The sequence below is a fragment of the Polyodon spathula genome, chromosome 6 (assembly GCF_017654505.1).
Source record: "Polyodon spathula isolate WHYD16114869_AA chromosome 6, ASM1765450v1, whole genome shotgun sequence".
Taxonomy (NCBI): domain Eukaryota; kingdom Metazoa; phylum Chordata; class Actinopteri; order Acipenseriformes; family Polyodontidae; genus Polyodon; species Polyodon spathula.
The window spans coordinates 43,527,943-43,545,092 of record NC_054539.1 but is presented as its reverse complement, the minus strand read 5'-3'; the positions used below and the strand labels follow the sequence as shown (position 1 = coordinate 43,545,092).

At 36.3% G+C, this 17,150-nt stretch overlaps 1 protein-coding gene across 2 annotated transcripts in view; it reads right to left on the bottom strand.

Annotated features, from left to right (window-relative positions):
* LOC121317214 (striatin-like) overlaps nucleotides 1–17,150 on the bottom strand; it is a 111,908-nt gene that overhangs the window by 23,628 nt on the left and 71,130 nt on the right. For both annotated transcript variants that reach the window (XM_041252898.1, XM_041252897.1), the window contains exons 3-5: nucleotides 14,060–14,133; nucleotides 12,525–12,609; nucleotides 6,179–6,346 (exon numbers count right to left, since the gene is read on the bottom strand). In XM_041252898.1, the coding sequence (XP_041108832.1) occupies nucleotides 6,179–6,346; nucleotides 12,525–12,609; nucleotides 14,060–14,133 (327 nt within the window). The remainder of the gene's footprint in view (nucleotides 1–6,178; nucleotides 6,347–12,524; nucleotides 12,610–14,059; nucleotides 14,134–17,150) is intronic.

Sequence of the window (17,150 nt, the reverse complement as noted above, 5' to 3'; positions counted from 1 at the left end):
TTTACGGTCCTCAGCGTTGCCCGTTTCTTTGTGCTTCTTCAAAAGAGCTTGGACAGCACATCTGGAAACGCTTTCTGCCTTGAAATTTCTGCCTGGGAGAGACCTTGCTGATGCAGTATAACTAACTTGTGTCTTGTTGCTGTGCTCAGTCTTGCCATGGTGTATGACTTTTGACAGTAAACTGTCTTCAGCAACCTCACCTTGTTAGCTGAGTTTGGCTGTTCCTCACCCAGTTTTATTCCTCCTACGCAGCTGTTTCTGTTTCAGTTAATGATTGTGTTTCAACCTACATATTGAATTGATGATCATTACCACCTGTTTGGTATAACTGTTTAATCATATACTTGACTATATGCCTACAAAATCCCTGCCTTTGTGCAAGTGTACCTAGAAGAATTGATGCTGTTTTGAAGGCAAAAGGTGGTCACACCAAATATGGATTTGATGTAGATTTTTCTTCTGTTCACTCACTTTGCATTTTGTTAATTGATAAATACAAACTATTAACATGTCTATTTTTTAAAGCATTCTTAATTTACAGCATTTTTTCACACCTGCCTAAAACTTTTGCACAGTACTGTGTATATATATATATATATATATATATATATATATATATATATACATATATTATGGGCATTTCCGTTCCGTATATTTTAATAATCAAATACACATAATTTACTAAACAATTACCAGATTATAACAAATCAATAAACTGTCTTCATTGGATAACCATAAAATATAAATACATGTTTACATTAAGTAACATCATATTAAATATGGTACATACCACCCAGTCCCGATTTACTACCAACTATCAACTATCATCCTATTTCCAACATACCATTTTTTGCCAAAGTAACTGAAAACGTTGCTGACCAACTTTATGATATCTCAGCAGTAATGATTTGCTGATCTGGTTTTCGTTCCGGTCATAATACTGAGACTGCTTTACTGGGAGTTTGCAATGATTTTCAATGATGGCTAGAATCCGGTATGCTTTCTTGTTTTGTTAGATCTTTCTGCAGCATTTGATACCGTTGACCATGATATTTTGTTACAACGTCTCATATTGGTCTTTCTGGGAAAGTTCTAGATTGGTTTGTTTCCTATTTATGTCACCGTCATCAGTTTAACTCGCTGGGAAACTGCACCTCTGAAATAGCTACTGTACAGTTTGGTGTTCCTCAGGGCTCTGTTATGACCCCTTTGTTGTTCAGTGTCTATATGATACCTCTTGGGGACATTATTAGAAAATGCAATCTTGGCTTTCATTTTTATGCTGATGATACACAAATGTTTGAATCATTTCCAGCACAAGCAGACACGGTAACATATACTCTTACAAAGTGTTTAACTGAGATCTGATCATGGATGGCTACAAACTGCTTGAAAATAAACCCAGGTTTTGTTAATTGTCTCTAAACTGGGTTTTACCTTCCACTAATGCCAACAACCTGGGTGTTATCTTGGAGCCTCAGCTTTCTTTTGATTTACATAATAATTATGTTATCAGAACAGCTTTTTATCATTCGAGAAACGTTGCCAAATTAAAGTCTGTGTTGGACATGAGGGATGCAGAAATGTTGATACATGAATGTGTAACTTGTCATCTTGATTATAGCAATTCTTTGTTTGTTGCTATACCTGCCACAAATTTAGAAGCTTGTTCAGAATACATCTGCCAGACTGCTTTCTCATACTCGTTGTTCTCAACATATTACTCCAGTGCTCAGGCCCTTACATTGGCTACCAGTGAGCTACCAAATTGATTTTAAGTTGCTACAATAACTTATAAGGTCCTTTGAGGAATAGGGCCCTCTTATCTCCAAGACCTATTTTGTATATTCCTACTCGTTCTTTCAGATCTGAAAATGCATAACTTATTTGTTGGAAAAAGTCATCTTAAATCAACTGCAGACAGAGATTTTTCCTGTTGTGCGCCTTGTTTGTGGAACTCTATTCCAGTTAGCATTAGGCAGGTTGAAACATTGGATTCTTTTAAGTCTACATTGAAAACCTTTCTGCTGAGTAAAGACAGTCTAAGAAAACAGTCCTGAAATGTTTTAAATAAAGAACAAGGGTGACATACAGAGAGAAAAACAATGAGTTTTTATTTAGTAAATTGATTTTTATTTTTTAATTTACTCGTTACTGTTTTAAACCCTTATTGATAAATCAGGACACTGCCTGAGAAATGAATGGAGCAATTAATAAACAGTCCGTGTACAAGAGTCTGAACTACCAGTACAATCTCTCATTAAATGCAGTATGAACTACCAATAAAATCTCTCATTAAACTACCATGTTTCTACCTTAAGCCAAAGCCTTTCTCTATTGAATCTATATATGAATGGAGCAATATTACTGAACTGTCCGCATCTCGCTTTGTTATTGTTGAAAGATGCTGCATCTGTGCTCCAGTCAAACTGTATTTAAACAGAGATGTTTATTTTTATTATTATGTTTCCAGTACTGAAAATGGTTACAGTGTCTACAGATCTGAAGGGAGAACATGTATGTGCACCATTTAGTATTTATGCATACTGTTTAGTATTTAAATATGTATCATGCACTTAAAACATTAAACTATGTGGGTTTTTTTGTTCTTTTTTTGTTTATCATTACCTGAAAGAGATCCAGGTACCTGGGCAGTGTCACAATTATTGGCACCCTTGTTTTCAGTACTTTGTGCACCCTCCCCTTGCAAGGATAATGGCACTAAGCCTTTTTTGAGATAGGAGAACACATTGGAAGGGATCTTAGACCATTCTTCCATACAGAATCGTTCTAGATCCTTGACATCCTTCGTCTGCGCTTATGGACTGCCCTCTTCAATTCAAACCACAGGCTTTCAATGTCCGGGGACTGAGATGGCCACTGCAAAATGTTGATTTTGCGGTCAATTAACCATTTCTTTGTGGATTTTGTTGTGTGCTTGGGGTCACTGTCTTTCTGGAAGATCCACTTGCAGCCAAGTTTCATCCTCCTGGCAGAGGCAACCATGTTTTTGGCTAAAATGGCCTGGTACTTGGTAGAGTCCATGATGCCGTTGACCTTAACAAGGAAGCAAAACAGCCCAATAACATCAGATCCACCACCATATTTAACAGTAGGTATGAGGTTCTTTTTTGCATACGCATCCTTCTTTCGACGCCAAACCCACTGCTGGTGTGCGTGGCCAAACAGCTCCAATTTCATCTCATCTGACCATAGCACCCTCTTCCAATCCAAGTGCCAATGCCTTTTAGCAAATGCCAGGTGCTTACATTTGTTGGTTACTCTCAATAAAGGCTTTTTTTCTGGCAACCCTTCCAAATAGGCTATTGGCATGGAGGTGGCGTCTAATTGTGGATTTGGAGATTTGGTGACCCCAAGATGCAACAAAGTTCTGCAATTCTCCAACTGTGGCCCTTGGATTCTTCTTTGCCTCCCGAACCATCTTCCTCACTGTGCATGGGGGCAAGATGCACTTGCATCCTCTTCCAGGCAGATTTACCACTGTTCCACTGGTTTTGAACTTCTTAATTATTGTCATAATTATATTTAGGTTTTTAGCTGTTTTATTTTGTACCCATTGCCTGATTTATGAAGGTCAATAACCATTTGTCTCTTTTCATTTGTGAGTTCTTTGCCTTTCCCCATGGTGATGGATGACAAATGGATTTTACATGCATGTTACCTCATTTTTATACCCCAGTGAAACAGGAAGCCAGGGAAGGCAACAATACAGTTCCTTAAGACTGTGATGTACTTAAAGTAGAATGTTAATGCAGATTTAATTTTGTTTGATTTTATTTACAAGAATCTTTAGGGGTCCCAATAATTTTGACACATATGTTTTTGAGAAAAAAAAAACATTACTTGTTAAAAATAAATGTTTTCTCTGAGCAATTGTATTCGTATAAAAGAATATAGTTTTCCCATATTTTTGAGCATAAAATATAGCTCATTACCTGTGTTGTTTATTTTATACAGCCTTTTTTGCTCATCTTCATCAAGGGTGCCAAATATTCATTATTGCTCAGTTATTTTTATTCAGACATCCCAGAGTTATTGCAGCAGGGAACATTTATATGAACGTAAACTCAGAAGGCAATCTCAGCCTTTAGCACTGTCGACAATCATTTGTCAAATGTGTTAGCTATTTTTTCCCCCCCATCAGATTCATGCCCAGAGATATGTGAATTAAAACATCAAAGTAACCATGTTGAAAAATGTATAGGTGCAATACAGATAGCACAGTATACATCAAAGTTAAAGAAATACATTTGTTGTTAACCCAGCAGGGTGCTCTGTAACCCTAAAGGGAACGCAACAGATCTACCTACTCTACCTGTTCTGGCTCGAGGCTAAAGAATCTCTCTCAGAGGATTGATAAAGAGATGCCAGGTTTGTAGGTTAAAGAGTACAGGTCAGACGGGAGAGGTTGATATAGCTTAGATTTAAAATCATACACTTGCAAATCCACTACAGCCTGTGTTGCGTGCAATTTGAAATCTATGTGAGAAAAGTAATTTGCATGGCACTGGTGTCACCAACGTTGCTAAGTATTTACGTGCCAGCTTTGCTACACTTATCTGCACCAACACGTTTCAACCACCATGCCAGAGGGCAATATTACATGCCTGGTGGTGCTCTATAACAATCCAAAAAATTGTTGGTTGACGTGTTCGTCTTCTGAATCAGATGCCGCTAAGAGGAGGTTCATTTTCATTTTTGATGGTTCAGCTTCTGCAGTTTGCACACCGCGCTTGTGAGACTTCTGACAACAGTAAGTTAAGAATTAACTCCGACACATTGTCCATTTTGGACTTTAGAAGGTACTACAGATTCTTAAAACTTAGGAAAGGTGCTGTCACTACCTTTAGCATTGAGAGATTGGTGTTTTCTTTGTGTTTAATTAAGTCTGCAGTGAATACGTACTTAAACCGAACAGCATATGCTGCGCCATAACAATAAATAAATGGCACATTGCGGGTGAAACGTCTGTCCCCCAGGGAGCTCGGTCACATACCTGTAGAGCTTCCAGCTTTTGGAGTTTGTCAAATTCTGCAGGAGTGGGCACTGATATAGTTTGCTTCTGAACAGCTGTCATAGCATATCTTTTTCTAAGCAGTGGTTAAACCATCTGCAATGAGGAGTTCCACTGAATTGAAACATTCTTACTTCTGTCCATTCGCAGCGAGTTTTCTACATTCTGTCAGTAAGTTTTCGAACCCGGCATCATTAAGCGCTACTGTGATAGATCGCTGTAGATGCAAGTGATGCATGGCATGTGTTCAAATGGAAAAAGATTGGCAGCTGCTATCACAGTGCGTGCACTGTCAGTATCAATTGTAGTTATCTTGCCTTGTATATCCTACTCTTTCACAACATCCAAAAAAAGCTCTGCACATGTTTTAGCATAATGTCTCTCTTTGGTATGTTTTACTGTTGTAGCAAAAGACTAGTGTCCAAGTCATCAGTCAGGTGTGCAGTGATTCAAAGATAGCTGTGATTGCTCATGGACGTCCACTAATCACCAATTCTTCAGTCGCACCGACTTTGCAGTCTTTTTGTTGTTATTCCTCTGTTCCTCTGGAAGGCAAGGTGTACTGAAGGACTGATTGGAAGATGCTATTTGTAAAACATCTCTTTAGCCTTGCGTCACTTACAGCGTTAATGAGTCTGCAGTCGGCAGCTATCCGCTTTGCTACTGAATTGGTTATATTATCGTACTTGATAATCTCCAAAACAATTAACGCATTCAAAATTGCAGAAGTTAACTGCGACTGATTGACAGCTCTAATACATGTTGTTTTAAATGAACCCTTTGCGGTCCTATGTCGGACCAGGTCAGACATTACAATTTTCTTTTTCCAGTCCGTAAAGACGTAAAGCACAGGTCTCCAGTCGTTTTTTCTCCGGAAAAAGCCAAGAAAACCTTTCAATGGTCGAGTGAGACCGATAGGAGCCGAATGAAGCCGAAAAAAAAGGGCCATATCTGAGCAATACAGGCAGCCCCATGCACCACAGAGATAACACAGACACAAACAAAGGAGACAGCTGCTTCCGCATCCAGCACTCAAAGAATTTTGCATCACTAAGCAAACAGTTTTACTTTACACACTTTCTAGCACTTAGAATTCACACAGTCTGCATACAAAAACAAGAATAGCGTCGGATACATGCTTACCCAATCATTATGGTTTCCTTTAAAGGCGGCTCTGTGCCATTCACCATGGGTTCAGGGTTCTTGTCCGAAGGTCTCTCTACAGCGTCACCAGCCAAACCCAGCAGTGCTTTCACTCGCTGTGACTTCACATCCAGGATTGTGTCCGTGTAGCCAACCTCCTGCAGGTACCTGCAAACACAAAGCACTCTCACATTAAAAAGGGCCGCCAGTGAACTGTCTGCTTTACATTGGCATCTTGTATGGTTCAGGATTGAGTTTACAGTCCTGCTTTTAACTTAACTTTAAAACGGCCTTGAGTGATATGATTCAAAACAATACAAATCTATCTATACTGAAGCATGAAAACATTTTAGAATAGATCTTTCATATTGAAATATTGAAAACCACTAGGTAGGATAAAATGCCAGTTGCATTACATTGTTATAAATTAAGGTATTTGAACAATGAACAGGCTACATTCCAAGAAAATGAAAAGTCTAGTTATTTAAACAGACTTTGATGTCTTGTATCTGACTTGAACACTTACATAAAGCTTTCAAATTTAAACAGAAAAGGCTTTAAATTACTCTTAACTACTCTGTAGAACATTATCACTGAGGAACCTACCAAATCAAAACGGGTTCAATTCTAAATCAAACACACTTTAGAAACAGGAGCTACATACCTTTCTGTAATATTTAACAAGAAGCATCAACCTCTCTGTCATAGAGTGTGTCGGTCAGTGTGGTGCTGTGCTGGGACAGTTGCTAGAATATCTTCTTGTACCAGCTTAAAAAAAAGGGTTTGTTTCTCCCTGTACCAGCCTCTACAGTCACTGAGGGACTGAGTACACTTGCACAATTCCCTATTCATTCCCCTGTCCAACACAAGAATTCTTTCAATAGCCAGCTAGGGATTAAGTAATTGTCATTAATGTTACATGTATGTGCTTATTCTGGTAATGAAACAAAGGCTTTATAGCTTGTTATATTTCATTATTATATACAGGGGACTCAGTTCTAGATAATCCAAAGGTAATATGTATTTATTGAAACCAGTGCATGCATGGTTCACAGCATACTGTACAAGAAAACGTGTTCAATTTAATGCAGAGCTAAACCTTTAATTAATGTGTCCGTTTTTCTCCCCCAAAGGTATACTAAAGTTTTAGGTTTGTTCTACTTGTGCAGGTGTTTGAATCTATACTTACTATTCTTCCCCAGCATGGTTAAGACATGTTCAGTGGCTCTCAAAAGTATTCACCCCCCTTTGATTTTTCCACATTTTATTGTGTTACAACATGGAATCGAAATTGATTTAATTAGGAGTTTTTGCCACTTATCAACACAAAAAAGTCCAAGTGAAAAATAAAATCTACAAATTGTTTTAAATTCATTGCAAATAAAAAACTGAATATAGTTGATTGCATAAGTATTCACCCCCTTGAGTCAATATTTGGTAGAGGCAGCTTTGGCAGCAACTTTCGCCATGAGTCTATTTGGATAAGCCTCTACCAGCTTTGCACATCTGGACACTGCAATTTTTGCCCATTCTTCTTTGCAAAATTGCTCAAGCTCCGTTAAGTTGGAGGGGGACCTTTGATGAACTTAAAAGGCATGTCATATGCAGACAGGCTAAAAGAATTGAATCTGTTCAGTCTTGAACAAAGAAGACTACGTAGCGACCTAATTCAAGCACTCAAAATTCTAAAAGGTATTGACAGTGTCGACCCAAGGGACTTTTTCAGCCTGAAAAAAGAAATAAGGACCAGGGGTCACAAATGCAGGTTAGACAAAGGGGCATTCAGAACAGAAAATAGGAGGCACTTTTTTACACAGAGAATTGTGAGGGTCTGGAATCAACTCCCCAGTAATGTTGTTGAAGCTGACACCCTGGGATCCTTCAAGAAGCTGCTTGATAAGATTCTGGGATCAATAAGCTACTAACAATCAAACGAGCAAGATGGGCCGAATGGCCTCCTCTCGTTTGTAAACTTTCTTATGTTCTTATGTTATCTGTACTTTGCTGCATCCATTTTGCCCTCTATCTTCACAAGCTTTCCAGGCCCTGACGCAGAGACGCATCCCCATAGCATGATGCTGCCACCACCATGCTTCACGGTAGGGATGGTGTTCTAAGGATGATGTGCGGTGTTAGGCTTGTGCCAAACATAGCCCTTAGCGTTGAGGTCAAAAGCTCTATTTTGGTCTCATCAGACCATAGAATCTTCTTCCACTTGGTCTCAGAGTCTCCCACATGGACTTTACTGTGCTCCGGGGGATATTCAATGCCTTGGAAATGTTCTTATATCCTATCCCTGATTGGTGCTTTTGAAGAATCTTATTCCGGATTTCGTTTTCATGATGTAGTTTTTGTTAGGAAATGTACTAACCAACTGTGGGACCTCCCAGAGACAGATGTACTTAACCTGAACTCATGTGAAGCACCATAATTGCACACAGGTGGACTCCATTCAACAAATTATGTGACTTTAAGATAATTGGTTGCACCAGAGCTTATTTAGGTGTGTCATAGCAAAGGGGGGTGAAAACTTATGCAATCAATTATTTTCTCTTTTATATTTGTAATTAATTTAGAACAATTTATAGATTTTATTTTTCACTTTGACATTATGGTCTTTTTTTGTGTTGATCATTGGCAAAAACTCCCAATAAAATCCATTTTGAGTCCATGTTGTAACACAATAAAAAACGTGGAAAAGTCCAAGGTGGGTGAATACTTTTGAGAGCTACTGTAGCTGTAATATGAGAACTACAGTGTACTCATTGCAGATATGCACAAAAACTTGTTTCCCCCCCCCCCCCCCCCCCCCCCCCCCCCCCAAAAAAAAAAACATTTGAGTTCCAGGATGCAGCTTGGTAACTATTAGAAAGCAGGGTCACTTGAATGTGTCTTGGGTGATCAAGGCTCTGGTAAACAAGTGATCAGTTTCTTTACCTTTTAAAAAAACTACTCATTTAATAATTTTGATGAAACTAAGCGCTTAGCTTCAGCTCTTGGGGATTCTATCTAGGTGAGTGTGACCTATTTTTGCACAAGTTCTGGCTTCTAATTAAATTGCTAATAAAGGCTTTAAACTGCTATTTGATAAATATTTGATGGAATGTTGCATTTATTGCAAGAAGGGTTTGATATACCATGAACGTTGGCAAAGGAATGTTGGAAAGCATTAGTCCAGTGTTAGATATGTGACGTAGGCATTTGCCAAAACATTAATTGTTTTGACTTTTAATTTCTTCTTTTTTAGTAATTACAAGTTAAAGAAAATTAACACATGATGTTTTTTGCCAAACCTAGTGTTACAAACATAACTAATCTGCCAAGAAAATAAGTCTGTCATTATGTATAAATATTGTGTGTGAATAACCACAGGTGTATGGACTATTTGACAACCTTCACACCCCCCCACCCCCCCCCCCCCCCCCCCCCCCCCCCAAAAAAAAAACAAAAAACATCTGCACAGATAATGCCTTATTTGATTCATTCATCCATCCCCTTACAGCTTAGAGTCTAAATAGACAGATCAGGATCCCAAACAGACACATATTTATCTAGAGCTTTACAACCATGCACAAGCTAAGACTGAATAGCACAACCCCCATGGGCTCTGCACTGTACAGTAAAGTACACTGGAGTTACAGCCGACAGGTTGAGGGAAGTGCTGCCATTTTAATCGACTGTCCTCCAATCTCTGGAACTCTGACTTATTTCTTTTTTACCAGGTGAATGACTATGTACAAATTGGCTGCGCAAAGCTAAATTACAAACCAACCTAAAGGAAAAACTAAATCTTTAATTATAACACATTTGAACCATATATACTTCTAAATGTTATTCTTGGAATTATCAACTCTGCAAATTACTACCTTGGTATACTACAAATAATATCTAAGAAAAAGCCATGTAGAAAGATGTAAAGCAAAACTACTCCTACATTTAGAATCTTCTATATTTAAATCTACATTGGAATGTACTTTACAATTATGAAATAATATAATATATATATATATATATATATATATATATATATATATATATATATATATATAATATATACACACACACACACACACACACACACACACACACATATATAGACAGACACACACATGCAATTATGGATCTTTTTTTGAAAATATTTAACTCAAGAACCTCCGTTTTAAGTAATCTGTTAAATTAGTTGGTAACTACAGGTAGTGCCAATATTGCAGCTATGTAAAATCACTGAAATAGACCTTGGGATCTACTTTAATGATCTATTTAACACCATTAAACTAGTAAACCCTGCTCCATTAGTTTATTAGTTGTGCTACTGCTTGTTGCTCTTGTGTTCAGATCCTCCAGTGTTTAGATCATTAACATACCCCCTCAAAGGGTTTTTACTTGCAGTTGTCCAAAAACATTTGCCTGTTTATAATGACTGTCCACAGTAGTACAATTCTATAAGGCTGCTCAAACTCCTTTTTTTACCACATTTTAAAAACCAACCCATAAAGGATCAGCAAATCTCTAGCTGCCTACAGCATATTTAATAGAAGGAATCCCATGCTAGTTTTTCTGTTTTAAACTGAATGGCCATCGCTTTACGAAGGGAATCATTTCTGGGAAGTGGAAAGTGAGAGCAGATTGTCATTTGGACAGCTTGATGTGTTGTCAGCGGCTACGCTGTGAAAGACATGACTCATTTTATTTTAAATGGCATGGCACTCTCAACAGGCCACTTCAAAGCACACTGGAATCATGTCTTAAGATAGCCTTCTAATTTAACTTCAGATGACATGGTTCATTGTCTGTAGGCTACACAAGAGCTCAGTCAAAAAATAATAATAATTTTAGTTGGTACGACTAAACAGCATCCAAATCAAACCTAGTTTAAATCTGTTTATTTTAATGTCAGTTCTTGGAAAGTCAAAAAGAAGAAAATATATACTGTGTTAATAAGTATTTAATATATCAAGGTCTTCAAATCAAATACACAATGTGCTTATTTTTTGTGGCAGGACATCAGTTTAATTCAATGAGTTTGGTGACATTTTTCCCAACACACAATATTCCCCTTAAGTGAACGGCATTGTGGGTTCAGTTCAGGATTAAAGCTCTTAACCACTTATAACTATAAAAGTCACAGTAAAATGTACTAATACTAGAAGAAACTAGAAGAAATCTTAATGTCTTCTAGACTTCTAGTCATAACGTTTGTCAAATAATTATATAAAGTATCTTTGAGTATTACTATAGGATTGAGATCAGAGCTGGGAAGAGAAGCTCTCATTATGCCCGTTTCTTCCATGTGTTACTGTAGTCAGTCATTGTCCCTCACCTTGTATTTATGCTAAATTCACTAACTATTAAATGTACTTGGATGTTGCCACTGTATAACTACTTTGAGTTGAAAGCTAAACATCTGTGAATATGAAGAAATGGTAATATCCAAATTTAACAATGCATCTACTCACATTAAAAAAAGCTGTACTGCATTTAAAAAAAATACTGTAAGCATTTAATAAGATAGCTTTAGATACCATCAGAAGAAAAGGTTTAGTGAATAGCATATCCTTCTACTTGAAAAATTCTTAGTAATCATTATGTCATTATGCACAGCAGAGAACTAGCGACAGGCAACCTTGCTCACTACAGACTGCTTGCTATACTGTCATTTCATCAGTTCCCAGAGACTTAAGAAAAAAGTCTTATTATTAGAAACTTGATATATTGTCAGAGGACCTGAATTTTTAGTAGTGGTGGGCAACATATAAAAACTGTATGTCGACATATTTCGATAGCTATAGTTTCGAAGTCTTCCAAAACACAGAAAAAAAAAAATAATAATAATAACGATTGCAATACCAAACATCAATACATATATGGATGTTAAAAGATATTTACATACAAAAAGCAATAACTTACTCCAAATTAGTGGTGCTTTGCTTCACAATATCCATGGAGAAAAACAAGGTCACCTCAAAACCGAGGTACTTCACTACACACAGACTTCGGGCTTGTTAATTTTCTATCCAATCCGGAAGTAACTGAATCTTCAGCTGCTGTGTATAAATGCTGACTCACGACACCTCAAAGTATAAAGTATGATGTCATACCAAATTTTGTCACCAGTAGTTCAACATCTACTCTTGTGTAATGGAAATAATGTGTTTTGCTAGCTAACACTGTTTGATGTTTAATAATTATGTCCTTATAGCCAATGGAATTATGTTAAGGAAAATATTGTTGAGGGTTGGCAATATATTTCAATGATTCAGTACAAAATCTCTAAGCAGTTTACCTGAAAAAGTCAATGTAAAAAGACTTGAGCACTATAAAAAATAAAGTGTGGTATATCACTTACTGTCTTAGTAGCTGGCGCCCCTGTTTCCATGTTAGCTGGCTGTTCTGTGGGGCTTGAACGTCATTCTCATTGTCATTCCCCTCATCTGGAAGAAAAGCAAGATTACTAGAGAAGCTAGGGCCATAAACAGCCAAGCTGAAACCAGCCACAAAACTATGTTTCAGCAATGGGGAAAACTGTGCAATGTATTATTCAATCTGCTAGTTTGAAAGCTACTGGAGTCATACAGTCAATTGGGCACTTTCCGGTGTTGAAAAAACAAGGTGTTGTGCATCTCCGTATGGAACGCTACAAAAACAGTAGACCTGAACTCTGGGGTAATAGTCAAGTATAATGTCTTTAGACCCTGTTTAAAATATACCCTATTTAGAGTACCTAAATAATGCAGGATCTATGTATGTGAAAATGTGGATTGTGAACTACATTATTTAGGTAAAGGCCCTGCCATCTTGTTGCCTATTTCGTGCATCTACCTGTCTGTCTTTCTTTTTTTTTATATAGCAAAAAAGTTAAAACGTGTTTTGCAAATAGTTTCCTCTTAATGATGACTTAATTAAATCAATTTAACTTAACTCACTGTTTGCGTTCGGTTTGAATTAAAAAATTAAGGAGCTGACTGTTTTTTACATTATCAATGAAACAGAATCATAGTTTTACCTTTTTAGAAAGTACCAAAGTGGACTTTTGACTTTTAAAACACAGTATTATATTCAACTATAATACCAAATTATAAAAAAAAAACAAAACAAAAAAACCCCACTTATTTTCTGTTTCTATTGCTTCAAATGAATTTGGACCAATAATTCTGAATACAGTATTATGAATGAATTCATTAACATTGAATCATTTTTAGCAAAAATATGAATATATGATGTATATTTTCATTCATCATCAACTCAACCTAAATCCCTCTTTAGCTGTAAAGGTTATTTTGTTCTTGTACTGCACCATCACACCCAACACTGCATTTTTATTTGCAAATTACATTTCAATATCTAAAAAGACAAACTAATAAAAAAGGGTATTAAAAAAACAAATATTCAGAATACCTGTCACAGATTACAACATCTCTTTACAGCATTTAATTAGGTTTAGATTTGATGCAGTTCAGTTTTTCAATATGTAAAAAAAAATACCCTTCTAAAAGAATTCTGACCAGAGTATGATTACCAATCCATACTGGCAACACAATTTAGAAAGCACATTTTTTACTAACTTGCATGAACATTACTATTGTGTCAAACTCAATGCCAGATCAGCATGATGCAAGTACTGCCCTTAGTACAGAAGAGTTATGTTATATTGAAGGCACTGTGATCTAGACCCTCCCAGGTTGTAGAGACTACCCAATTACTCAAAAAAAAAAAAAATTTTGAATGTGCTTAAAAGTAACTTCTGTCGTGGCGTTTACTAGAGATGTAGACAGTAAACACGTAAAATCAACATAAAGACAGGTTGACAGACAGCTTGACTTCATATGGAGGTGGTGAAATGGAAGTTTATATATAAAAAATAATAATAACTAAAAGTCTTACCGGAGTCATAACTTGGCAGTTTCATATCACCTTGATTTAACTCTGTTCCATACTTTAATTTATGGTATTTCGATCTAGAAAAGAGAAGTAACCAAATTAATATTAAGAATAACACCATTTTATGCAACACTTCAATGTAGTAGGTCATATAAATACAGTACATAATGCACTGTAATTGTAATAATTTATGCTAAAATAACCATTGTTCATGAAAGGGTTTTGAATACATAATACATTATGACACACTATATTTTTTCCCCCCCAAATAAACTTGCAAAATACAGTATTTTAAAAAATAGATGACCTGTTTTTGCTGTATGTTCACGCACTGTAAGTGAGACATATGGATGTAAACACTGTTCCTCTGTACTGCATATCCCATGACACTGAAGTTCTCAACAACTTCTGTAACTGAAAATTATAAGTCATCCCAAGGATAATGCCCCCATACACCATGCCAAAATAATGCGTTAATGATTTGAGGATCTCGATCAAATCGAGCAAGTAGAGTAGGGATAAACGTGAATGAAGCTTTCACTGCCTACCTCTGCACCATTTGCGAGCAAAAGTAACAACTGAATGGATTCAATCCTTCGAGACACCTTTAAGCCTCAGGGTGCCTCCATTATCTTGGTCGGCAGAAGAGCATGCGTAAAAAATTAATTAAAATAATAAAGTATTAAACCAACTGTTAAACAATTTCTAAATGGCTTTATTAGAAAAACACAAATGCCTAGTAATCGTTTCATTAGTTTGTTAGAGCAAGAGGAATTGGCAGCTTATCGCCTGAATCTGTACTAGATTAAAATGATTTATGACAATCCTGACATAAAATATTATGTCCGTCCCACATCTACATAATCTCTTTCTGCTTGGGAATTCAACAGACTGGTTCTTTTTAAATGATCCAAATACAAATCACAGTCGCTAAGCAAGAGAAAACATCAGTAGACATCCTAGAGGTTAAGCAATGTCGTTTCACACTTCATCTGGTATGACGTCTCACAGCCAAAGGCTGTTTCTGCCAACTAAACAATCCAGCTTCACGTCTATCAGTATGTCTTTAGTAAAAAGGGGAGTAGGACTCATCATGAACCTCCACAGTCAGGTAACACAGCACTTTTTCATTATACCTTAATGCCAGGTCAGAAATAGTGCCAGAAATAAACTTCATTTACATACATTAGAATGGCAGAAATATATTCTTAAAGTTTAAACATTTAGAAAATTAAACAGAATCTAAAACCCAAGCTACACAGCATATATTAGGCAAGGGCAACTAACATAGAAGGGCCTCACCATATGATAAAGCCCTCTCAATAGGGTTCTGTTGCTATTCCAAAATGATGGCATTCAAAAACTATCACCTAGTTTTAAAGTAAAAAAAAAATAAATGCATAAATTAAATATCTAGCAGCCAACAGTACATGTGTTAATGTGATCCTGCTGTTTATTCAATAACTTCTTCACAGTGTTTCATAAAGTTTAATCAACGCCTCCTGGCTTTGTTAGAGAGGAGAAAACAGTGCCTGTGATATTAGGATATGCTAAAATAAAGTTGCTCAAAGTAATCAGTTTGCACTCAGTTGCCTGATTTCTATAACTTGTCATTCAAAGGCTAGTTAATATTGCTGTTGTGGTTAATGAACTGCCGATGTCAGCAAGCACTATTCTCAATTTTTTTTTAAACTTCATTTGCTATACTGACTTCAAAAGACAACCATCAGAGGATGTGTACTAGAACAGATAATTTCTTTCATTAAAGCAGAAAAAAAGGGAAATTAGATAAATGAATACTGTATTTATATATTTTCTAGCAGATTGATCTGAAACCGAGATTAAACATAGTTTGAAAGATAACATTCAAGGTATTTTACCAGAGATTAGGGACCATAACCTGGTTAAACGAAATTGCTGATCTATTTTCTAATATAATTTGAAGTGCCCAATTATTTTACCTATTTTTTTTACCCCAACAGCTCCCCAACGTATATTTGGTAGCATTTTGCTACCCACAACTCGTTCTTTTATGCAGTAGCATGTATTGGATACCTTAAGCTGCAGTTTATACAATGACCCTGAGTGAACATGTACATAATTACTGATATTATTATGTACAATATTAGTATCTTTTATAAAGCGGGACACCATTGTATACAGAGCTTCTCCAATATATACTGTGTTAATAAGTATTTCATATAAAAAGGTCTTCAAATCAAATACACAATGTGGTTATTTTTTGTGGCAGGACATTTAATTCAATGAGTTTGGTGATCTCCATTTTTCCCAACACACAATATTCCCCTTAAGTGAATGGCATTGTGCGTTCAGTTCAGGATTAACGTGCTTAACTACTTATAACTATAAAACGCCTCATGTAGATATTTGCGAAGCTCAATGCAATTCATATCTGACAGTGGAGTACAAATACCTACAATTTAAAAGATATGAAGTTTATTCTATAGACTGTGCATCTTTAGGGATCTTTATTTTGTTGTTTGTTTTTTTTTGTTTTTTTTTTTTGTTTTTTTTAGTCACGTGATGTCCCTTTAAAAGTTATATTGAGCTGACTCCATTTCATAATTAAACTCTTGGAAACGCATTCATTGTGAAACAAGACCACTTGTTTTTTCTCTTGCAACTTGAATGGACGATGATTCTGTTTCACTAATTATGTAAAAAAAATAAAAAAGGCAGCTCTTTATTTTTAATTCAAACCGAACACAAAAAGCATGTTAAATAGCTTACCCTCTTAATTAGAATTTAATTAAATCAATTTAACTGTTTGAATTAAAATTAAAAGACCTGCTTTTTTTATATTATCAATGAAACAGAATCACTTTCAATCAAGTTACGGGAGAAAAAACAAAAAGTGAACTTGTTTCACAATCAACACTTTTCCAAGAGTTATGTGAACGGAGTCAGCTCAAAAAAAGGGAAATCACATGATCAAAAAAAAAAAAAAACGAAAAGGAAGAGCCCAAGGCATCTTCCAATCCTATTTCCTTTTTACACCCAAGAGCTCTACAAAGGATGACCTACTGCCCCCTGGAGGTCAAAGGCCAGCATTGCAGTGTTCAGGCACCTGGCC